Source organism: Trachurus japonicus, chromosome 15, assembly GCF_045865225.1.
Source record: "Trachurus japonicus isolate A0001 chromosome 15, Traja_1.0".
In the NCBI taxonomy this organism is placed as follows: Eukaryota; Metazoa; Chordata; class Actinopteri; order Carangiformes; family Carangidae; genus Trachurus; species Trachurus japonicus.
Genome location: NC_140921.1, coordinates 9,051,139 through 9,075,422, shown reverse-complemented (window position 1 = coordinate 9,075,422; position 24,284 = coordinate 9,051,139). Strand labels below are relative to the sequence as shown.

General features: G+C 41.9%; 1 protein-coding gene across 3 annotated transcripts in view; it reads left to right on the top strand.

Annotated features, from left to right (window-relative positions):
* The window catches only part of wdpcp (WD repeat containing planar cell polarity effector), a 100,213-nt gene that overhangs the window by 746 nt on the left and 75,183 nt on the right, over nt 1–24,284 (top strand). For 2 of the 3 annotated variants that reach the window (XM_085799436.1, XM_085799437.1), the window contains exons 2-3: nt 15,703–15,872; nt 18,822–18,920. Coding sequence is in view for 1 of the 3 variants with exons in the window: in XM_085799435.1 (XP_085655561.1) it covers nt 23,541–23,543 (3 nt within the window). In the remaining 2 variants the exon portion in view is untranslated. Of the gene's footprint in view, nt 1–15,702; nt 15,873–18,821; nt 18,921–23,493; nt 23,544–24,284 lie in introns of those variants that run through there. The other variant, XM_085799435.1, reaches the window with a different exon arrangement.

The following is a 24,284-nucleotide window of genomic DNA, read 5'->3' as shown; positions in this document are numbered from 1 at the left end:
GACTCATGCAACAAAAATGTCTGCAGTTTTTCAAAAATAACCAAAACAATAATAGTAAGTAGTCTTATGGCTAGGACAAGGATCATGTAAATGCCTCTTCCTTGAACCGAGCTACGTTTGTGATACTGCACAGGTTCATTTGCCTATAAGGAATAGTATAATGTAGGATTTAAATACCTGTAGTAAGTGGGAGACTTCAATATCTCCCTCTGGTTCCACCTACAGGTGCAGTGATTTGTCCGCTAATCATTCATCTGTAGCTTTTTTAATAACTGATAAACCATTTTTGATGACTCCAGGTTCTCATAGTGACAACTGCCTGATTTCCTTGGTGGCAAATTATATACTTTTATGTTTTTGGTATGTTGGTTAAACAAAGCAAGACCTCTAATATCATCAAATTGAAATTCTGGTGGACATCATTTCATAGGTTTTAGGCAAGTTTTACAGAGCAAATGATTGCTTGAGAAACTGATCGAACTGATTTGCTGCAGCCCTGCATCCATCAATGCCAGATTGTGCTTGTGCCCTGGTCATAAAAACAATCCACCGACTGCATTCATACCTAAAGCTGTTTGTGAGTCAGGATTAAGAGATTTTGATCTGTTGTTTTCAAAGCACCGTCCTCATCTTTGGTCCTTCAGGGCGGGACGCGTAAAGTGTTTCTTTCTAGTATGTTGTTTTTTTTGTTGAGAGGACCCTATAGAGGCCCGAGTGTCAGTTGAGCCTGGTCATCAATATTTCATGGGCTCATTACAGGCTCATTACATGATCTGAACAAAAAGCAGAGGCGATGGTGTTACAACCAGGCTGGCAGCAGACTGGGGGTTAGCTTGGCTGGATGTCTGCAGGGCGACGACACTGTGCCAAACGATTACGGTTGAAACTGATTTTTTTTATTGGAATTAATGGTTGTAGCATGAGGGCGGCATCATTTTCTATTTTGATGATATTTGTGTTGTTTTTAGCCAGCAGTGTTGTGTAGCTAGTAGCTACATCAACCAGTGACTACAAATAATAATGATTTTGCTTGGAGTTGTATGATATATTGAATCTGCAGATATATAAAATGTTTGGTAATGTAAAGCTGCATTAGATTTCAGTTGTTGTTTGACTTTTCTGGCAGAGCTAAATAAACACCAGAGGCATCAATATGATACTGAAGTGTCTTAAACCTCCTGCTGTCTGTGTGCAGGTAAACATCTTGATGTTGTCATTCCACATTTTGTGTGTGAATCAAGTAAAATCCTGTTAATAATTCAACAATTATCCAGGTTTTTCTCTGCATCTTTGAGTGCTGTGAGTGCAATAAACACCCTTTTTATATCCATCCTACGATTTAACACCTGGTGCCATCAAAAAACAAGCTTTTAGAGCTTTCTCATTAATATAGAGGCAGGCATTATTTAAAATAGGGCTGCAATCCTGGATTATTTTCACGATCAATTCATCAGGCCATTTTATTTATTTACCACATTCCTTGGTGTTCAGTTGTCCAACTATAGCACATCCTTTGATGGCACAGTAAATGTTTTTACCTTGATTTTGTAATAGCTTAAATTTGTGTTTCAGTTCCTGTGCTGCGGTGATACCACCACTGTTAAAATATTAGGCCATGCCATTTGTCAGGTTTAGACTCACAATTTCTGCCCCCAGTCTCCATGTGAAAGGTGACATTTTCATGTTATAATAATATTTCCCTTTTTGTCAAACACCCCTGCTGTTCTATCTCGCAATCGAACAGCATTAAATGAACCCGAGCCACCACCAATTCTTCATCCAGAGCCCGAAACTGGCCTCGCTTCCTCCGTGCCTCCATCTGCCAGTGACAGCGGCTGACACGGACGCTTCCCTTCTCAAAAGGCTCTGCGTGTGATAGCTGGATTCAAAGCTGTTTGAAGCAGCTGCCACGGCCTGGCAGTCTTCCTCTCAGCTCCAGTTACATTTTTACCCCTCTGTGTGGCATGTGCTTATGGCTGTCATGGGTGTCAGTGTGGGACAAACAGGTGCTCACAGCTGTCTGTTGGCTGGCAGCGCTGTGCCATCACACTGTGGCTGTATTACATTGATCGGAGGGGCCTTGAAATATGCTGTGGTCTACTTCTTTTGATGGGCTTTTGGTTGAACTCACCTGCTATTTACAGAGCGAGTAAAACTTTTTGTCCCCTTCCCAAAAGAGATGAGGAAGGACTGACTTCCTCTTAACAATGGCTACCCATTAAGTTGCATCAGTATTGTATTAACATGCTATATATTTTTCTAAAGCATTCTTCTAGTCTTACAAGCTGTAACTTAATGATGTCAGTCAGTTTTTTGCATTTGGCAGCTAAGGAGCCAGATATTTCTCTCAGGAGTCAAAAGGACAGTAAATATTATGTCTCAAAAAATCAATTAATGCAGCTTAAAGTGAAAATATAAAGTTATTCTAAATAAATGGATCTTCAGTTCAGATTTGTAGAGTCCCAAGTCGTCAATAGCCGTAAGTCATGGGGTTGCGATCAGTTTGTATAGAAAACATGATGTGCTCTACCATTAATAAAACAATCTGCTGTCCCATGAGGAATAGGTACAACATAATCAGGTTATTGCTAAGCAATGTTTAGTTTAGTTTAGTTTATTTAGATTGGGGATAGCGCATACTGTATTAATGGACATTGTACACATATGCGAGACTATAGCCATGGCTAATTTCTGTCTGTAGTCCTCAGGCAGGTTGTTGTAATGGTAAAAAATGTTTTTGTTGTTCATAAATCATCTAATGTAAAGAAAGATTTTATTCTAAACCAGGATCGGTGAAATGATTGATGAGCAGGAATAGTTGTGACAAAACAGTAAAACAGTAAAAAAAAAAAAAAATTATTCTGCATATTTCATTGTTAATTTTTTTATTTCAAGTTTAAGATAATAGAGAAGTTTTAGATTGAACGTGTGAACCTTTCAGAAGGTCGGTCCAGAGGAGTAAAAGTTTTGTCCTCCAGAAGAAAAAGATATCAGGCGTAGACAAATCTACAATGGAGGAGAGATTAAAAGAACACAGTGGCCTTGAGGTTAAGCTTTTGTTAAAGCTGTTTGATTACATTTTAGTCTGTTGAACTCCCAGCCAATATACAGAACCAGCTACGTATTGATCAGTCTCTATAGAAATAGCAAAGTCCTACAAATTGTCTTCGTTTGTTACCGTGATCAATTAGAGGTTGAGTCCCCTGGTCAGTGGACAAACTAGTAACACAACTACTGCTCATTTTGAATAACCAAATCATCACTAATGCAAAGTGTATCATCAATAGTAATCCTTATAGTCTTCACAGTGTTTAAATATGTCAGTATTGCTCAGGCCTACTTCTGTTCTGCTCAGACCATGTTTCTAAAAACCTCAAACTCAGGTCCATATTTTGGTTTGGATCTTTTGACTCAGGGCAACACGTGAAAGCCTGAAAATTGCTCCTTCCTGGCAATTATTCATGAGCCTTTCACTGCAGCGTGTGTGTCGGGTGCAGCCATCAAAATCCCAAGATAACTTGTGACAGTTATGACTTTAACATAAGCGCACGTTTCTGAAAGAGTCTGTTGTTGCTGTAAATGTTATTTGACGAGTTGGACTCCAATGTTTATTTTCTTCTCTGGCAGCCTCCACAGTCAGGTTGACATGAGGGGATTAGGCACCCTCCGCCTTTGTAAAAGAGGAAATCAGAATGAAAACTAAAAACAGCAGCGCCGAAGCAACACACACGATAATATCTGGTGCCAGTTTGCCACGCCGGGGCCTGATCCTCTGTGTGTGTGTGCTGTGAAAACAATTGGTATTGTGTGTGTGTGTGTGCCTGTGTGGGTGTGTTTCGTTGTCCCACCCACCCACCCACAGACGGTAAGACCCCACAGGAGGGAGGAGGGAGGAGGAGGAGGAGAGTGGGAAAGTTTTACACAGCCACACAAACACACATGCATACGCCGCCGGTCATGCACATGCAGTGTGAACATGCATCATACACACACACACACACACACACAAATCTTGATAAGCACATTGCAACATGACCAGCAGCACGTCTCTGTTGTGTCTGTCTCCTCGGCTGACCCGTCTCTCTCTCTCTCTCTCTCTCTCCGTGTCCTTTGTCCACTCCATCTCTTCCTCCTCTTTTGTTCCGCTGTCATTTCGTCTCCACCTCTCTCTCTCTCTGTCCACTCTCACTTTATCTCCTCCTATTCCACTCCTCCACTTGTCGCCGCAGAGTGCACCTGAGTGACCCCGTTACGTTGGCAGCTGGGAGGCAGATAGCCAAGCGCACACACACACACACACACACACACACACACAGGCCTCGAAATCGCCCCCCTTATCTCCCTCGCAAGACCAACCAAATAGCCCCCGCAGTGCATCAGAAGACACTGAGATAGCAGGTTTGCATCCACAGTGTGCACATGACATGACATGAGCACGCACACAAACAATCACGGTGGATAATTACATCATCGTCGCCGTTGCTATCTCTCATCATCATATTCAACTTCTGCGCCGTCATCATCCTGCTGACTCTCTCAATGGCATATCTGTGTCTTAGCAGTGTCATGTTCCTGTGTTATAGCTTTAGATCAGATGCAGGAGATAATTCTTCTTGTTTATCTGCACTGTAACGCAGACAGTAGCGACGTTGTGTAAAATCAACCTGCATTCTTCTGTTTGCCCCCCCTCCCCTGTCCTCCTGTCCTGTCATTTGCTGTCATTTTGCAATAACCATGATAATACACTAGGTGTCACTGTATGCCTGTCAGTTAACCACACACAGTCGTTCTTGGCCCATCATTCACTTTCACAGAGGCTCTTAGCAACTGGTGTTGATGGATTTGTGGTGAAGACTCTCAGGAAAACACTTGTTGCTGCAGCAGTCAGTCTGGCCTTTAAAGAGCTGTTGGTTCAAATTGCCACTTTGGAAAGTCGTTAACCATGTGATACCGAGTGATTTTGACATCTTGTTCAAGACCAAAGCTACCTGATCTACAAGATCGACACAGTCTGAAGCATGTTTTCCTCTGGTTTAGGATTTGGGACAATTATAATCATGGTAAATTTGATCGTTTCTTCTTCTCCTTTTCCTTTTGGGTGTTCCTTTAAAGGGATACTTCATCCAAAATCGATAATTCACCAATTTTCTACTCACCGTCATGCCAAGGAAGGGTTTGGAGAACTTTCAGAGTCATCAAAACGCTTTAGGAGTTTCAGGGGGGGTCCGGCTGGCAACACATTTTCATATAATTGCGGCGGATAGAGTTCACTTTTGAATCGTCCAAATTAACACACACTATGAAACATCCAGATACCTCCATACTGCTCGTCCGTACTGACCCAAGTGTCTTGAAGCCGCCACATGAAAAAGCTGTTCGTAAAAAATTAATTTGATCTCTGTTTTTAGCCTTATTGTAGCAGTAGCTCCCAGTGGCTGTGCGAGATTTGCCGTGTTTACATCATACATCCAATGGTTTACAACGACGAACGAACATCTTGAAGAAAATCTCATGCATGCGCACAAAATCAACAGATTTTCAATACCCAACCCATGATGAGAAATGTTTTGGAAATATTCCCATTATAGTTATGTGGAAAAGACTGCAGCACTGTACAAAACCAGATAGTTGAATTATTATTTTAATTCCTACATGACCAAAGTTTCATGTCATTTCTCAACATGCTGTATGTAATGTGTCCTTTTAAATAATTCCCTTTGTGCATTGAAGATATTTTAGTCTCCTTTGTGTTTTACACTAAAAGCAGAGCTGAGCTGAAATATCATGAATTTGTTGCTTCCAGAAATAGTCTACTCTGCAGATCCATTTGAGCTGCTGTCATTGTGTAGCGTTGGCACTTTTAGGACAAGGCCTGGAGGCGTATCTGAATGTTTCCAATCTGCTTCAATGTACCTACTACCTCCTGTGAGTTTTTTTTCTTCTGTTTTTTCTCTCTGACTGATTGTCTGTGATTGAAACCTGAGAAGGACTTTGTTTCTGGCCAAGTGTTGGCTTGCTGTGGGGAGGACGGAAGGGGAAAAAAAGAGAAAGAGACAAACCAAAGCTCTCAATCAGAAAGAACACAGACCCCTGAAAATACACCGAGAAACTTCTTGGCACCGATGCAGAACTATTCAATTAAATCTCATATTATACACACTTATACACACACACACACACTCACACACTGAGCCATCCTCGGAGGTGTGTTTCTTCCTCCACACTCTCCCTCTCTCCATGTTTCTCCCCCCGAGGTGTTTGCATAGGGAAATGGTCCGTGAAATGGGTTTGATGGAATCAAACTCCATGTTAAGACAAATACATATTTCATAGCAGCTGATGGGACTGATTGACGGGGGGGCTGCGTCTTCATTTCCCCCCCTTTTTTTTTCTGTGCGTCATCGCCAAAAAAGATCCTTATCAGAAACGGTAATATGAAGGATCATGGCCCCGGCTTGTTTTCAGAGAGGAGTTGTTCACCTGTCATGTCGTAACTTTGAGTGATTCCTCTGAGTATCTTTAGGGGTCTTCAGGTTGCTGTTTCTTTTTTTTTTTTCCCTCTTCTTCCTTTTTGAGCGTGACAATGTGTTTTCCAGTGACCACAAGAGGGCACCAAACTGCCACATGTTGACACTTGGTGCATCTGTCCTGAAACTGAAAGCTCACTCTGCTGTTGTTGACACTTTTTTTTTTTTTTCTCCACAAACTCAGTGAAGGATGACCAGAAATGCGGCAGCAACAGTGTCCTGGACCCACAGCCAGTGGATGTGGCAGCAGACTCACGTTGTCTTTTTTTTTTTTTTTTTTTATCAATACAACTGTTGTTTTAGCACCACAACACTGGCTGACAAACTCCCACCCCTCCCCACCCTCCCTCTCCCCCCTTTTTCCCACCCCACCTTGCCCCCACCTTTCATTAACCTCAAAACCTAAATCCATCCAACTGGACCAGTGACGGCAACTCGCTGCCGATGCTGGCGGTCACACCCCTCTGCACAGCCATAATGGGGCCGTGGCACAATTGGGGAAGGGTGAGGGGGGTGAGGAGAGGGGGGAGAGGAGGCCACGCAACCGACAACATTCCCGGTCTTTCCAAGAGGCCGGTCGGTCGGTCGGTTTGCCTGCAGGTTACCAGCAACACTGCTCGTCCCCTGTTTGTCTGCACTCACTAAAAAGGGAAGAATTTCGTCCCCCCCGTCCCCCCAACACACACACATACAACATGGCTGTGTTGTGGGGATTAAGACCCATTCTGAGTGGCCCCGGGTCGTGCAGCAGATGTTAGCCAGGATAGTGCTCGTTGCCGTGCCGACAGTGAGCCGGCGGGATCGGCCCGCCTCAGACGACGTTAAGCCTATGTACATGTATGGGAGAGAAGGGAAGGAAGGGAATGGATGGGAGGGGGTGTGTGAAGAGGATGGTGGTGGGAAATTTGTCACAGTGGTCACACACACTAATTCATCTGCACTGTCTCTGATCGTCATCACACACACTTAAAGGGATACTTCACCCAAAGTCGATAATTCACCAATCGTCTACTCACTGTCATGCCAAGGAAGGTTTCGGAGAATTTTCGGAGTCATCAAAACGCTTTTGGAGTTCCAGGGGGGGTCCGGCTGGCAACGGATTTTCATATAATGGCGGCGGATAGAGTTCACTTTTGAATCGTCCAAAACTCACACTATGAAACATCCAAATACCTCCAAACTGCTCGTCTGTACTGACCCAAGTGTCCTGAAGCCGCCACATGGAAAAGTTGTTGGGAAAAATTAATTGGATCTCTGTTTTTAGCCTTGTTGTAGTAGCAGCTCCCAGTGGCTGCACGAGATTTGCTGTGCGATGTTCTTGTCCGTGTTTACATCATACATCCAATGGTTTACAACGACGAACGAACATCGCGCAGCAAATCTTGCGCATGTGCACAAACATCAACAGAGCCACTGGGAGCTACTGCTACAACAAGGATAAAAACAGAGATCAAGTTAATTCAGCTTTGTTGTAAACAAATGCACATGGCAAGGAGGAGGGTTAGCAAAACAGCGGAAAAGCGGCCAGACTTACATACCGGTAGTTCCTCTTTAAGACAACATAAAGACAATATAATAAAAGAACTTCAGTTCCTCTTTTTACTGTGAGAACAGCTGTAAAGTAAACACTGAACATCTTTCATCATCTTAACATATCAGTTTAGAAAAACACTCTTTGCACTACTGCACTATAATGTTCCTATTTGTCTGTAGTTTGTGCAAAGTGTTTCTGAACTTCCAACTAAGGAACGCGTTCTTCTCCACCTTCAACATTGTTGCTGAGTGACAGATCGTTCTGCGAGCAGCAGAATGACACATGACCAGAGAGAACCAATCAGAAGCGTCGGTATCCAACTTGCAGTTTTGGAAGGAGGATGTTGACATGAAAAACAGTTTGATAAATCCGAGCTTTTGCGGCGATTTTTCAAATGTAACTAAAATTGTAATCATGGAAATTTCCAAAAGCAATTACAGCAAAGCAATATTATGTAAATTTTGTGATTAAATTACATAATGCCGTTACATCCCCAACACCATACTCCTCAACACAGTCAGTAGGCCAGGACGTCCAGATCCACTCATCATCATGGCGATCTCTGTGCAGTAAATACAGACACGTCGTCGGCACTTCACTTAGCGCTGTACTGTAAAGGACGTGCCTCTTTAAGCTGTGAATTTTACAAGCTTTTAAAACCAACAGTTGCACATCATCTGTCAAAATCACTTCCCCCTGTGCGATTGTCGGCTTTTCCCCTCCCCGATGATGTTTTAATGTGATGTGTTGTTTTAGCGGCTAAGCTCTCAAGTGCTTGTCACACAGAGCCTCTAATGAAGATGACTAAATGTACAGATGGCGTCACGCGTGAAAAGGAAAACCATGGGATGTTGGATGTATTGTGCTGTATTTAAAGTATGGTTTTTATACATTTGTATGCAGAGTGACACGGGGAAGCATCACAGCAGCTTGGCAGTAGGTTTTTGTTAATCTAGATGCACAATAATGAGCGAAAAAGTCAAATGAGAGAAAGGCGAAGGAGAAGCTCGGTCGGTTTTAAATTGTAAATTTTGGACGGTTGTTTTGCATTTTCTCTTTCCTCCTTCCCTCAACTGTACCCATTTACCTCGATGCAGTGAACTTTGAATTTGCAGGCACGGGAGGGGGAAAAAGGGCTGAGCACGGTCGTTTGATGTGAAAGACGAGCCTGTTCTCTTTACGTCAGACAGGTCTAACTAACTGCAGGGTGAATGTGTTTAACATGGGGCCCAGTTCAGGCACCTGCGGTACTCGTACCTCAATGGAAAGAGGATACAGGGTCTGACAAGACATGACTTGACCCAGCAGTGCAGGCAGAGCCCCGCTATTGTCCTGAATAAACAGCAGAAATCACTGTTGTAGTGTGTGTTAGTGTGTGTCTGTGTGTATGTGAGAGAGAGAGAAACAGTCTTTATGTATTTGTGTCTGACAAAATGCAGCGAAGAAGGAACTTCTTAGGGGCAAACAGAGCACAGCACTGACAGAAGCAGTGTGTCATTGTCAGTATGTCTAAGTTAGTGGACAATTGTGTGTATGTGTGTGTGTGTGTGTGTGTGTGTGTGTGTGTGTGTCATGGGGCACAGGCCATGCCGTTCAGCTCCACAATGACTGTATATACTCTCTAAGGATGAGTGTTGGGCAGGGCAGGGCTGTTTTCACGCACGGCTGGATGCTTGGGCTTTCTGACAGATGGAGAATAGCCAGATGTGTGTGTGTTTGTGTATTTGCTGACTTGTGTGTGTGTGAGAGCATATACTGTATGTGTGTGTGTCTGTGTGTGCACAATTGTCTTATTTCATGCCTCCATTCTGCTGATTTCAGACCCCAGCAGCAGCTTAACTGACCCCTCGCTGCAGACGACAAATGACCAGACTCCGTGCTGACAGGAACAACTTTTCCCCAAAAAATGCTCGAAAAAAGTGTCAGAAAACTGTGGATGTGCAAAGGCCAAACTTTACCTCGGCTTTGTCCTGTAAGCATGGGAGTTGGCAATCATCCCTATTTTTCTTTAGAAAGTTAGTGTGTACTGTGTACTATTTTATAACATTGGAGGGTTATGGTTTACAAATGTCACATGTAGGTGTTGAGTTCTTCAAAATGTGGTTGTAATTTCGCAAAAATGACACTGAGGAAACTGCTTTATGAGTGTTTTCAGCTGATACTCAAATTTAACACCAGTAATACATGTCTTTCTGGTCATTTTAGATCACAACTTACATCAAACTCAAGACCCGCAATATAATTTTATGTTGCCCATGAGAAAATTACATATTTCTTTTATTAATGTCCGCGCCATCTACCCTATGGTCATGACCAAGCAGTAGATCAACAACAAGCGCCAAGCTCCTATCTGTCATGGACAAAATGACATAGGAGAGAAAACCAGGCTAAATTTATGTAAAATAATGTTATGTTATTTTTTACACCCTTTTCTGAAATCATAACACAGTTTTCACCAGCTTGTTCATATCTGAAATATTCTCATTTTGCTTGAAGGCACCGTTAATGAAAAACAAAGTTATTTTACTTTCATTCATTATATAGCCTACTTATTTTATTTTATTTTTAATGAGAACATTTACAGTATGCCCGCTGTTCAAATTTGTATGTCAATACGGTTCAGCCTGCGACATTCATGTTTTACATTTTGGCCCCTTGTATGATTGAGTTTGAATAACACAACTGTTTTAGATGATAAAACAAATCAGACTGTGTTTAAATACGTTTATTGCAATGTGAAAAAGACCAAACAATGTAAGTTTGAAAGCCCCCAACCAAAGGTCATGGTCCAGTGATGAAGTGTGATAGATAGACAGACACATGCCAGGTAAAAGGGAAGAGCAGCTACGAGCCGGCGATAGAAAGGATTTTATTTCTTACTTCTAGACGGCCGCAGGAGGGGGAGAGAAGGGAGATATGACACCGGCGTCCATCTCTGAGGTCACAGCAAAGAGAACGAGCCTCTTGGTCTTGGAGTGGCATCGACGTCCGACCACTCTGTGCCACGTCAACCTGTCAGAGAGAGAGAGAGGGAGAGAGGCGGAGGGGAGGCTCTGCCCGCCGAGAGGTGTCCGAGGTGTCATGGCCTCGTCTGGGAGGTGACAGACAGCGTGTGTGTGACGATGTGACGGGGGAATAAGACCGCTGAGAAGTCTGGGGGACGTTCGCCGTGACCTTTCGCTTTGCCAGGGTCCGTCTTGCTCTGTGCAACTTTAAAGGACCTCATCCTCCTCCTGAGCCCTTGACAGGTGTGTGTGTGTGTGTGTGTTATTGTGTACCTGAAAGCACACGTGTTTGTGTTGTGGAAGGCTTTAACTGAGCTGTGTGTGTTGTTTTGATGCTTTTGTACACAGTCAGGGTCGACAACAGTGTCCTGAGATGGAGACACGTATTGTGGCCTGTTGTTTTCTATGTGACCCACAGTAAAGATGCAGCAGCAGCAGCAGCAGCAACATCAATTTCTGATGTACAAATACCAGCTTCACATAATCGTGACTGTGTGTGTGTGTTTTCAAGCAGAACATGATTGAAGCAAATTTTACACCTCATGCAAATTCATACAAAGTCAGTGGAAGGAAGTAGGTGGAATAGGGCAAAAAGACACAAACATGCAAAGTTAAAAATAGAGAAACTAGAGGAAAATATCAGATATGGGCGCTGCATCCACTAGCACATAGTTAACACCTGTTGTCGTTTGAGATGAATAGACACAGCCGTCAAATTCACTTTTTGACTGATGACAGATTTAAAGGAGACATACTATAATGCAAAATTCACTTTTCCGGGGCTTTAGTACACGTATTTGCGTATATGAAATGCCTGCCCACCCATTAAGTGTCAGTTTCGACAATCAAGTCAATGTTTTGTGAGCTTGAAACAAGCCGTTCGAATTTTACCCGGCCTGTTGGGATACGCCATTTTCTTTTCTTGCATGCGACCGCTCGCAAACTGCTATCATATACATCCGAAAAGCTGCTCTGTTGCACAGATCCTCATGCTCTATTATGTCGTCCCCCAGCTAAAGAGGACATCAGAGCAAAGTGGATTCATATTTGTAAGTTCCCAAGTTAAAAAACACACACATCAACTATTGGCTGCTGGAGGAACAATGTCCCGATACAAGTGCTTCCCAATTAGCTCTGGCTACAATGAACATGACTGTTTTTGTCTGTGGGGTGGGAAGCCAGTGAGGGATCAAGTTGCAATGTCTTGAAATTACCTTTGTTTTTGTCTTCTCACTTATCGGCCAAAATATACAGATAAGTCAGTTATGAGTATCGGTTATGAGCAGCAGATTGGTATCTGAGGAAAAAAAGAGTTATCCTGCATCCATAGTAATTCTACTTCTACAAATATTTGGCATAAAGATTTGACTTGCAATAATACTGACACTGACATTTCCTGTCCCTCCCTACATATACAGTACATCCATACACGATGTGCAATATAAACTACATGTGCAATACCGGTACAGTAATTGATTATTATATATAGGTACCTGCATTTTTTTTACGACTATATTTGTATGTTGTTGTCTGCACTAATTGAGCTGCTCTTTGTTATTTATTACTTGTCCTAAATGTTAAATTTTAATTTACTTGAAGTTTTTGAAGTTTTTTAATTGCTTACTCTTTCTTTTTTTATTCTTGTACAAATGGCAATAAACTCTATCTACAGTACTGTGGTGTAACAGTTAAAATATCTAGATAGAAAATAGTGTACAAGAGTGGGATTTAAATCAGCTGTGTATGATATATCCCTTTACACTATGCTGTATAGTAAACATTTGAGGCATTTGATATAAATCGATATATTTTTAGTTTCATCCATGTGTCTGCACACAGATTGGACAGATTTGCCCGGCACCTGTGTTGTTGGTGTGTGAGTGTGTTTTTAGCGTTCCTACGTGTGTTTGTGGTCAGGAGGTGAGGGTCGAACAACAGGGAACTAAACAGCTTTAAAAAAGAAGAAAATCCAACAACATAAACAAAACCACGGTCAGTGTGACACGTGTCACCTTCGCTGTGACTGAGGGGACGGACACCGGAGAGGCGCACAGTCCCCGAGAATCTCTTTGAAGTCGGCCCTGCGATTGTGCCGCTGGTTTGGAAGTATTGCCTTTCCTGCCCTTGGGCGTTGCTATAGGGCAGATGCACTCGGCTTTTAGTGAAACACTTGCCAGGATTAGGCCTATTAGCTGAATGGGAGGGAAATACAACCACGAGTCCTCCTGGCTGAATGTGATGTGGAGAATCTAGTCTCCGTTGGATTGTTCTCACATTTTCTCCGCTGCTCATTTTCTCTGTTGCTTTGTCTTTATCTATATTAGTTTCCGCCCTAATGAAGACCTGAGTCTCACACAAGAACACCTCTTCTTCTACTCCTCCTCTGTCTTTCTCTGCCCCCTCTTCTGTCTCAGTCATTACTGTGAGCGGTGTTTGTGTTTCTGCTCCAGGCGTTGGGTAAATACCTCTGCTGGAGTAGCCCCCCGCCCCCCACTTCCCTCCATTACCTTCTCTAATGACGTTTACACATCTGCTTAGAAGAGCTTCCACTCATCTCCCTCTGTCTCCCCGAGTCCCTCTTTCCCTCCTTCACTTTGTTGCACACACACACACAGACACAGACACACACACACACACACACACACACACACACACACACACACACACACACACACACACACACACACACAGACGGACATGCTGATTCTGCAAGATCACATTTAAGAATTAAGTATTAGACTCTCGATTATTTGACCACAGACTTAACATTGTAATTTCAAGTAGCTACTTAAGTTCTGTATTATTAAAGGGATACGGTGGTTCAACATTTTGGCAAATTGGCCCATTGCCATAATCCCTATAGTTTTAGGAGTAGGTTTGTTACATTTTATTTTCGGTGCAAGCTGTTTTTAGAACGGCGGAGCAGAGCCGCAAGCTGCTCAGAGCTACGCTACGGAGGCTAATGGGATTTCTTGGTTTCCCTCATTAAACTCATCAAATACACAATCCAACAACTCCAAAACGCTCTGGTGGACAAGTTGTGACCTGCACATTCACCTCGCTATGAGATAATAATGTAACATTACGAGACAGAGTTGTTTTAGAGGTAAATACAGAGTCTGCTTGCTGAAAAACTGCCCCCGACAGGAACGCGCATCAGCGGTTTTGCATTAATTTACCGCGAAAATAACTCTGTTCCGTTATTATCTCATAGCGTGGTGAATGTGCAGGTCACAACTTGTCCACCAGAGTGTTTTGGAGTTGTTGGATTGTGTATTTGATGAGTTTGATGAGGGAAACCAAGAAATCCCATTAGCCTCCGTAGCGTAGCTCTGAGCAGCTCGGGGCTCTGCTCCGCTGTTCTAAAAATAGCTTGCACCGGCAATTACAGGTAACGAACCTACTCCTTAAACTATAGGGATTATGGCAATGGGCCAACTATCCCTTTAAAGTATCCATGCTCCCTCTGGAATAAACCAATAAATAACAAAAGAGATTTAAAGAGTTTGAAGATATTAACAACACTTCATGAAAGGAAACAGATAAGTAGACGTTCATTTTGACTTTTCAAGAGGATAAATAACCTTTGTTGGTGAATTTGTAAGTTTATTGACAGAAAATTAGTGTGTAGTGTGCAGTATATTGTATACCGGTAATCTCTTTTATAAAGAAGTGTTTACTGTATGTAGTTTGAGGCTTTGTGTTTTCACGTTGGCCAGATGTCTGTCCATCTGTCCCACTCTGGTGAACACGATACCTCTGGAGCGCCTTGAGGGATCTTCTCTAAATGTTGTACAAATGTTCACTGAGCTGATTTCAAGAATTCATACACTGGAAATTCAAACAAATTGGATGTGATCAATTTTCAATGTGACGTCAATAATGTTTGACACTAGGAGGTTGTGGCCATATTGATTTGTAGGTTGGAGTCATAGAATCATAGTTGAGCTTTTTTTCTTGCGAGTGTGTTGTTTTTCATTACGGGGGCAAAAACGAACTGCTTTTTTTCCCCTGGACACCTGAACTTTTCAACTCCTCACCTCCACACGCCCTCAAACCTGAACTGGTGTTTCTTAAAGTGATCTGCTGGTTCCCTCTACACACACACAAACACACACACACACACCCTTGCATGCACGAGTAAACACACACATACGCACATCACTCGACAATGAGACTTGCCCTGCGGTCGTGTCACTCCGGCTTCATTTTCCCGCTGATTGACATGTCATGTAAAATATACACACACATATGCACATGCATGCAAAGTGACTGTACCTGTCACCTCTCTTGAATAGTATTACCTTTACCTCATTTTGTTCTGCCTGTCCATCACCTCTATTCTTCCTGCGCCGACAGCTGAATAGGCTCCTGTGGGACTTTGTTAAGTGTACTGTATGTGTGTGTGTGTGTGTGTGTTTGAAAGGTTTTTCGGGGGCCTGCTGCCTGGCGCCACTTTGCCCGCCCTCAACTCTTCTTTCTCCTCCGAGCCCTCTGTCTTCTAATGGGACAGTTGAGAACATACACTGTACTTGCCTGTGGTCATGTCGGTGCGTCACGCTGTCACGCCGCCGGAGAACCTCGTCCTCCTCACTTCGTCTCGTCTTCTTTCTCTTCTCTTCTCTTCTCTTCTCAGTGGGACGAGCTCTGACTGACTGCGACGCCTCGGGTCCTCTCAGCGAAAACCACTGAAGAAGAAACACTGATGATTGACACTGAGGGAAAGAGGATGGAGAGTAACTGAACTTCCTCTGAGACTCCACCAGTGACTCCTATTTAGTCTCCACAAAAACCAGATTTGTGCAGGTTGGTTCTGAAATGGAAAAGTCACATTAATTTTTCCCCATAGACCGATGTCTGCTGTCTTCTCCATAGATGCAATGACTGAGGCTCATGGGTATTGTAGTATTAGGAGTAGGCCGCTGTGCAGAAATGATGACAAAACCCTGATTTCTCAGAAACTGAACTAAATATTAGGAATCTACTGTCTAAATCGTTAACCTAGATAAGCCCTGTTTTTCAGTGTCAGGCAATGATAGTAGAAGTAAAGTCAAGTAAAGTTTTTTTTTTTCCATCGTCTTACTTCCTAACACATGTTACCAATAGGAAAACAATATATATATATATTTTAATACTGCCACTAGTCCAGTGTTGAAGGATCAACTTGAAACCATCCCTACTACTTGCCAAAAGTATCTTCAATAAATATTTATCCTTGTGTAGGACTGTTTTAGGTATTTTACCAAGATATAAAGTAACAAAATAGTAATCAGTAACACTTTATAATATGTACTGTACACACCAGCTCTGGTACACACTATTAAGCACTATTTAAGCATTAAACACTGAATTCATCATTTATAACACATTAATACTCATTAGTCTGTTACTTATTTATTTATTTATTTGGTTCATTTCGGGCATGTCAATTAGTCATCATCATCACACATCATCTTAATCCAATAATACAATACACATGACCGAAAGGGAAAGCGGGAGAAGCAAAAGCTTATCTAGTCCCGCCCCCAATACTCACGTATTCATTTTTTCTGCATGTTACATTTTTGACATAACATTCTTCCAGTATTTTCAAAGTACCTTATACCTTGTACCTTGTCATTGGTAAGCACTAACTGTATTTATAAACCTCACACTAATGAATATTCATGCGTTATAAATGAAGAATTCAGTATTTATTAATGCTTAACTAATGCTTAGTAGTGTGTACTTCTTCTCCCTCCAGTATGAGTGGATTTTCAGACAGGCCCAAAAGACATGGACATAATTAGCCATAGAGTTTCCACATTGTCTGATAGGAGAACAATATCAAGGTGACGCCCTGATTAACTGAGATTTATTGCAAAACTCACCTGCATGGCTTTAAAAACCTTTAGCACCCAACAGCTCCAATTTTGCACTTGTTTTGGAGTCGTAACTCATGCATTTTTTTTTTACATACAGTGAGAATAAACATCCATGAATCATTGAAAGATACTTGAGAATCATTTTGCTTTTTAGTTTTCTCCACTTCATGAACATGTATGAACGCGTATGAACATCCATGTGTATATAATGCAAATATATAATGTACTTTGGCATAGATTGAATTAGCAAAATGCTAAATTTGCTTAAAATAAGTTATATTCACTTTTTTTTTAAGTTGCATTATACTGCATCTATGAATGAAGTACTCTTACCCAGTTCATTATGTGGTTCTGTGACAGGATCTTTGCACGGGTCTCTTCTCCACTGCCACTGACACCAACACCTTATCTGTTCGCTGAGCATCCACTGGCCTCCCATGATGCACTCCTCCGTTACATTAGACTGACATTAGATTAGTCTTTCAGGGCTCGGATCCTTTGTTTTATCCCGTTTTTTTTTTTACTTCTCATTATCTCACTCTTTTTCGTCAGAGGCGTATCTTGTGTTTTCAGATTTTGTCCACCTTCTCTTTGCTCTGATATGACACCGGGAGCTGGAGGACTTCTCCCTCAAGGATATACTGGAAGATAAGAGCCGGTGTGTGTGGGTCTGCAGCGCAGGTGGTTTCATATGTATGCAAATGTGCGCATGTGTGAATTTCCTCAGGTAGCGCAAGGTTAAAAAGATAGGAGGGTATGCATCGGACTGTATACGCCTTTCCATGCATACGTATGCGCTCGCTGTTTGCTGTATGAGTTCAAGTATCAGACGTTTGAGAGATAGGAGTGTGTGTGTGGTGCAGGACTGACTTGAGTGCCTGAGTGTGTTTACTGAATACACGACTATATGAGTTCGTGTAGTCTGTGATTGAGACTTGGCAGGAACTCCGAGGCACCTCCGACTGGAAAATCTTACACTCATACACTTACAATTACACACCGTTACCCCGCCTATCTCCGTCTGTGGATGCGCTTTCTGGTCGCTCTTTGTATGTTCTCCGTGTTTGCCAAGTTTCTTTCCGAGAGCCAAAACAAGACCAGGCAGTAGCAGAGAGAGAGAGAGAGAGCGTCTGCGAGAGATAAAGCTTGTGGCAGAGGAAAAAAAAAAGTCAGAAAATTTGAAATGCTGTCCTTCCAGAGAGAGATGAGACAATAAAGAGTAGAGAAAGAAGTGCAAGAGAGAAAGGGAAAATCAGACACTGCAATACTGTCCTTTGAGGGAGACGAGACAAAGAGAGAGGAGAGTGAGAAAAATTGCCAGAAATAGAGAGTGAAAGCTTGCAGACGACGGGGTCAGAAAGCTTAATGCATTTCTAATAGCAGGTACCTTAGAAAAACATGGGAGACAAGAAAAGAGGGGGGAAAGAAGATAAAAAAAAAAAAGGAGCGGGACAAGTAGGCAGAGGGACGATAAGTGAAGGTACAAGAGGCGGAAAAAAAGAGAGAAAGGTAAAAAGGAAGGAAGAAACTGACAGACAAACTTAACGCAGAGCCAGGTAGGTGAGAAGGGTGTGTGTGTGTGTGTGTGTGTGTGTTGGGGCGGGGGAATGAGGCGAAGCTGGGCTGTGATGGCCTTGTGTCAGTCACCCTGTGGCAGCTCTTTAACCCTGTAATTTACCACATCACTCTTCTCGCAGTGATGGGACCAGTGCGCCGGCTGACAACACTGCCTCTGGCATCTGTGTGTGTGTGTGTGTATCTGTGTGTGAGAGAGAGAGAGAGAGTGAGCGCATACCTGTGAGAAGGAATTCTTAAAGTGTCAAACAAAATGTCTGTGAACCTGCCTTCATTTCAGATACGTCTCTCTCTCTCTCTCTCTCTCTGTCTCCAGATCTGGACCTCGGCCTTCACAGACCCCGAGGTGATCGGCAAAATCTGAACGCAACTGTTTTCTGAGCTCACACGGGTTTGGAACGTAAACAACGCTCCTGTGAGTAGTACACCCCCCGAAGTTATCTCTCTATAAAACTTTCCTTTTTTGCTCTTAAGAAGTGACGTGATTCACATTTAAACACATCACAAAAACGATGTGAAGCAGTGAAACAGTGAATTAATGATGTCACGATTATAGATCGTCTTGGTAGGAGAAATAATCACAGTATCACGATTGTCACGGTTATTATGCTTGAATTAATTTCACAACACTATGAATGTGTAAAATCAAATATAGTCAAAATATAATTACATAACTAATTATATACCGTACACAAAAATTTGAAGTATCTGTTAATATAGGACCAATTATTATATTAATCCTCCACGGGAAATGTTTTAAAATAGTCAAGTCATTAAGTTTTTTTTAAATACAAATGACACGCTAACATTTAAATTCCTACCAATTCAATGTTACGTTAGGTAAATGGACCAGTATCTGTGCTTTTACCTTTAATCTGCCGATATATTTCTGACATAATCTTTTTTGGAAAGTGACGGTATTTCTGAATCTTTACGATTGATTAATTGTGCCGTTTAATGCCGCGATTAATTGTGAAAACAAGTAATTGTGATGTCCTTACAGTACAGTAAATAAAAGGTTTATAGATATATAGATAGATATTTAAATAAAGGTTATGAAATGAAATGAAATTAGATAACATTTATCCCAACTTCATTTACATCCACATGGGAACATCCCTCAATATCATTCAATCAAGAGTCAACATCATTAATCTTTTTCACCTAACAGGTTATGGCGTGTCCCATTGTAGGACTTAACAGCATAGCTTTTAAGTTGACATTTTAATGCTCATTTATTGCACCTCAACAACACTACAGTAAATATACTGTCATGTCAATGGTGGGAAAGATGCATCAGCTGCCAGTTACAGTTTTACACTCCCATCGTCCATATTTGTCAAGTTAATCAACATTTTTACACTTGTCAAACCCCCTTCAGTTGAAAACAAGAAAATCGACACGTCTGCTACGTGTAAATCAACGTTGACGTTTGCAATAAGATGTTAAAATGAACCAAATGTCTCTGTTCACTCCATCCATGAGCATCAGAGTCAGAGCGGTCGACGGAGGCCACCGTTTGTCCCTCCAGCCACACCATACATCTTCCTCTCACCTTGACCAAGGAGAGTTTTCAGGGAAGGGGGGAGGGGGTGGGGAGGGCGAAATCAATGAGAGAGATCCCAGATGTCTTAAATCCACCAACTCCATCGCTATCTCTCCACTTTTCTTCATTCTCGCCACCGTCATGTCGCTGTATCTCTCCAGACAACCCGTTTGCTTTGGCCATCATTTTTAGGGACCTGATGAAATCAAAGACACTCACGGTGCCGCTCTTTTTTTTTGAGAGGTCAGTATATAGGTTTATTATAAGAATATTTTACATATCAGCACAAATCCTGTGGTTGTAATGATGCAGTTGTCCCAATAGATAGTTTTTATGTGAAAGTAGAGATGATTTTTGCCTTGCATTTGTTCTGTGGTGATTTCTTTGGGTTCGTTTTAGAGACTGTCTCTGTATTTCTTCACATTTGGATAAACAAGAATTTAAGATTAGCTCGTACTTTAATTTGGAAAAACCTAAAAATGTTTCATTAAATATTAAATTAACATATTAACAGCATTGCTGGAGTCAACCGCTTATATGGATCAAAAGACTTGGGACAGAATCATTTCTATACAAATGCTGTTTAATTTGTTTACATTAATCAAGAAATCCGCTTATAGTGTTCATTTTTGGTCATTTTATGAAGGAAAACATGTGCAAAAACAATTTTAAAACTACGTTTATTTATTCTATTGCCGGACGTCTGCTTTTACTACTACTATAGCTAACGTAAATGAGTTGACACCGGGCGCAAAACACCGGGTTGTTGAGTAAAAAGTAAGAAATAAGTCACCGCCAGGCCGCAGCTGGGTTACTGATCTGCACTACGGACATACAGTAGGCCTACTGCTTTTTACTAAACTGCACAACATCGTTAAAGGCAATTGCCTACCGGTATTTATCATTTTAACCACAGTAAGCTACATTACTGTGCTGTATTATGTACAGTATGTCTGCACAGTTGTTAAACTTGCACGCTGCCTCTCGAAAAGCATTTGAAACGACCGCACCATGTTTGAAACATTAAATAAAATTCAGTAAATGCTGAAGCTGTCCATTTCGTTACATTTTTCTCATTGCAAAACTATACAAATGGCATTTAAATTATGTCCTCCATAAAAAATCAGGTGAAATAATAAAAAATCGGTTATAGTAGTCAACCGCTTATAGTGCTCTCATTGACTCTGATCACTATAAGCAGTTTCCACTGTCTTAGAAAGGTGACAACATGTTGTTTACCCCACAACATACAGGATGTGGGGGATGCTGCCGACAGACAGTCAGAGTCATGATGTTTGTGCTGCTGTATAGTACGTCCACCTGAATATCCAGTGTGACAACGGCTCAGTGTTAATGTCTGTGAGCTTAAAGAAATGAGATGATGTTTGAGTTCAGAACAAGAAAGAGTGAGAGGAGAGGAGTGACAGGACAGACGTCTCAGAAAGGCCTCCATTGTTTCTCTCACTCTCCTTCACCGTTAAAAGAACCAGTCTCGAATAAATATTTACTTGTAGTTCTGTCTCTGGCTCAGACACACACGCACACACACACACAGACAGACACACACATCCTTTGCACACACACACACACACACACTCACTCTCACACTCAGTAAGCACCCAGAGGGGACAGTGAAAGAGGAGCAGAGAGAAAGATGCAGAGAGCAGACAAGGTCGCAGTTCCTGTGGACTGTCTTTGAAAGAGGAGTCGTATGTTTTCCCTCCCCTCCTTTGATGTTAAAGCAGCCTCTTTACCAGTGTAAAGACGGGCTACAATAACCTAGACCCCCCCCCCCCACCCCTCACCCCTCACCCAAGCCCTCTGTACACGGGCTGTACACCCCCACCGGGCTCTGCAGGGGCACAGGTAACCCACAGCAACCCCAGCCAGAAACCAGAATGATCGTGGCAGCTGTCCAGGACTCTGTGTGTGTGTGTATAAAGAAGTAAAGGGAGCTCAGCTTACTTTGAAAAATGATTAGTTGCAATTGCATTAAACAGAAAAGAAACCTAAATCAGATCAATATTTGAGTTCTCATAGGTTGATTCTTCAAGCATCTTTTGGAGAAGCTGTAAACCTCTGACTTATCTAAAACCTTTAAAAAAACATATTGTATGTACTGTATGTGTGAGAGGAATGATTGCACCAGTCTTACCACATTTTAATGGAAAAACACATTTGTTAACTTGATACCTGCTTTAAAAAACAACAATAACTGTAATCAAAATGGTAAAATGTGCAAATGTGCACGTATCGGTCGTGTATACACTTCTCACATAGGAACAACAACAACAGTGAATCAGTTTGTCTGTGTTCTTGAGAAAGCAAGTCTATAATAATCTTTGAAGTGGCTCTCATGCGTCTCTGTTTGTTACCAAGTCTGATGTAAAAGGATGTGGGTGAGGATTATATTTTTGTGTGTGTGTGTGTATGTGTGTGTATCAGGGCTGCACAATTAATCCCAATGTAATTGAAATCGCAACATGGCCAAGTGCAATATCCTTGTGCAATATGACTCACAGGAGCTGCAATTTTTTTCTTTTGATTAAAGTGAAAATGTGTTACTCACAACATTGTTGTGCATTGTCAGCAACATAACGGTTGTGTTATATTGTGTTGTGTTGCTACAGAGACCTGGGCCTGGACCACAAGCCATATTCTCAAGACATAAAGGGACATATAAGACCAATAATTACATCATTTTTTTATTTTTAAGTCAAACTTGAAAAAAACATCATGCTGAAATGACAATATAATGCTTTGGTTTATTAGTTTTTTACATATTGTGCAGCCCTAGTGTGTTTGTAAATGTTAGAGAAACACACATTTTATTGAAGTTACCTTAGTGTGTTTTGCTCTAACCAGTCGCCGCACTTTTGCCGCTTAAATTGCAGATTTCCGCGCAAAATGCGTGAAATATGTGGGGCTTGCATGATTTCATAATCCCCACATTTTCGTTGCAAAACAGTCACATACTATATCTTCGCAGAAAGTTGCAGAGCCATTGTAAAAGATTGCACTGTGCATTGGAAGCACTTATTTTAACAGAGGATGGCTGTTTTGTATAGCTGCCTCTGTTAAACAGGAAGCACATATTTTATTTTATTGTTTAATATTTTCATTTTTACAGAAGTTGTAGCCTATTCTTTATGTAAAGCTACAGAACTTGTTTGACTCATCAACGTTTTGTAAGTTTGAGCCATGTGTTTATTAAGGTCTAGGTAGGAAGTCATTAGAAATTACTCTTGACATTAAGGTAGTAGCCTAGTGAGAACAGAGTGTTGGGTGAAATTTTTTTTCTTATTCATCAAACCGCAGTTTTTATAGAAAATAGAACTAATAAAGTGCAACAATAACAAATGAAAAGAAACGCCAACCACACATACAGACACATAATTTATTATACAGTTAATTAGGTTTTTCCCGGTTTGGCCTGGAGAACGTGATCAGAGTGAGTCGACCTGGCCTCATCAGATCTGGATCGTATTCATGGTGGAGTCAAAAAAAACAAAAAACCTGCTGCATCATGTATAAAAGACTGAGTGGACTCACCTTCAGTCTCTGTTTATCTCGGTACAAACCAATAACACCCTGTGAGCAGACCTTCTCTCTGCTCTTTGTTAATCTCCGTCCTCCCCTTTGCTCTATCTCGCTCTTTTTATTGCCCAGATACAAGGGCTCATGGACACACACTAACTCACACACACACACACACATATATCACTCTCAGGGCAACACACACTCGCTCTGCCATTTGCTGTATCTCTGTCAGCCCCCCTTGTTTCTTCTATTCTGCCATAAATTCCCTGAGACCCCGACAGCTCTGCAGAACAAGGTCTCAAGAACTTTTAGGTTCGCCAGTCTGGCAATAACTAAATGAAAGCTTGCTGAAATGAGGTTTTCCCTCCAAAAAGGGCTGACTTCTTCTTCTTGAAAAAAAAAAAAAAAAGCTGGTTAGGAGAGGATGAAAGAATCCTCTTATGTCAGTAAACTCGTTACGCCGATGCTGCCATGCCATGCTAGCCCCAGCGTTTCCATGGCACCCAGTGTTATCTGTGTGTATTTTTGTTGGGACTTTTAGTTTTGGGGGTGGTGGTGGGGGGGTTGAGTGGCAAAATGAGATTTTTTTTCCCTCACACCCCTCCCCACACACACACCAGGAGGAGCAAGAGGGGAAAAGATAAGAGAGAGTCCCCTCTCAGCGTTAACGAGAGAAAATAAGAGAGCGAGAGG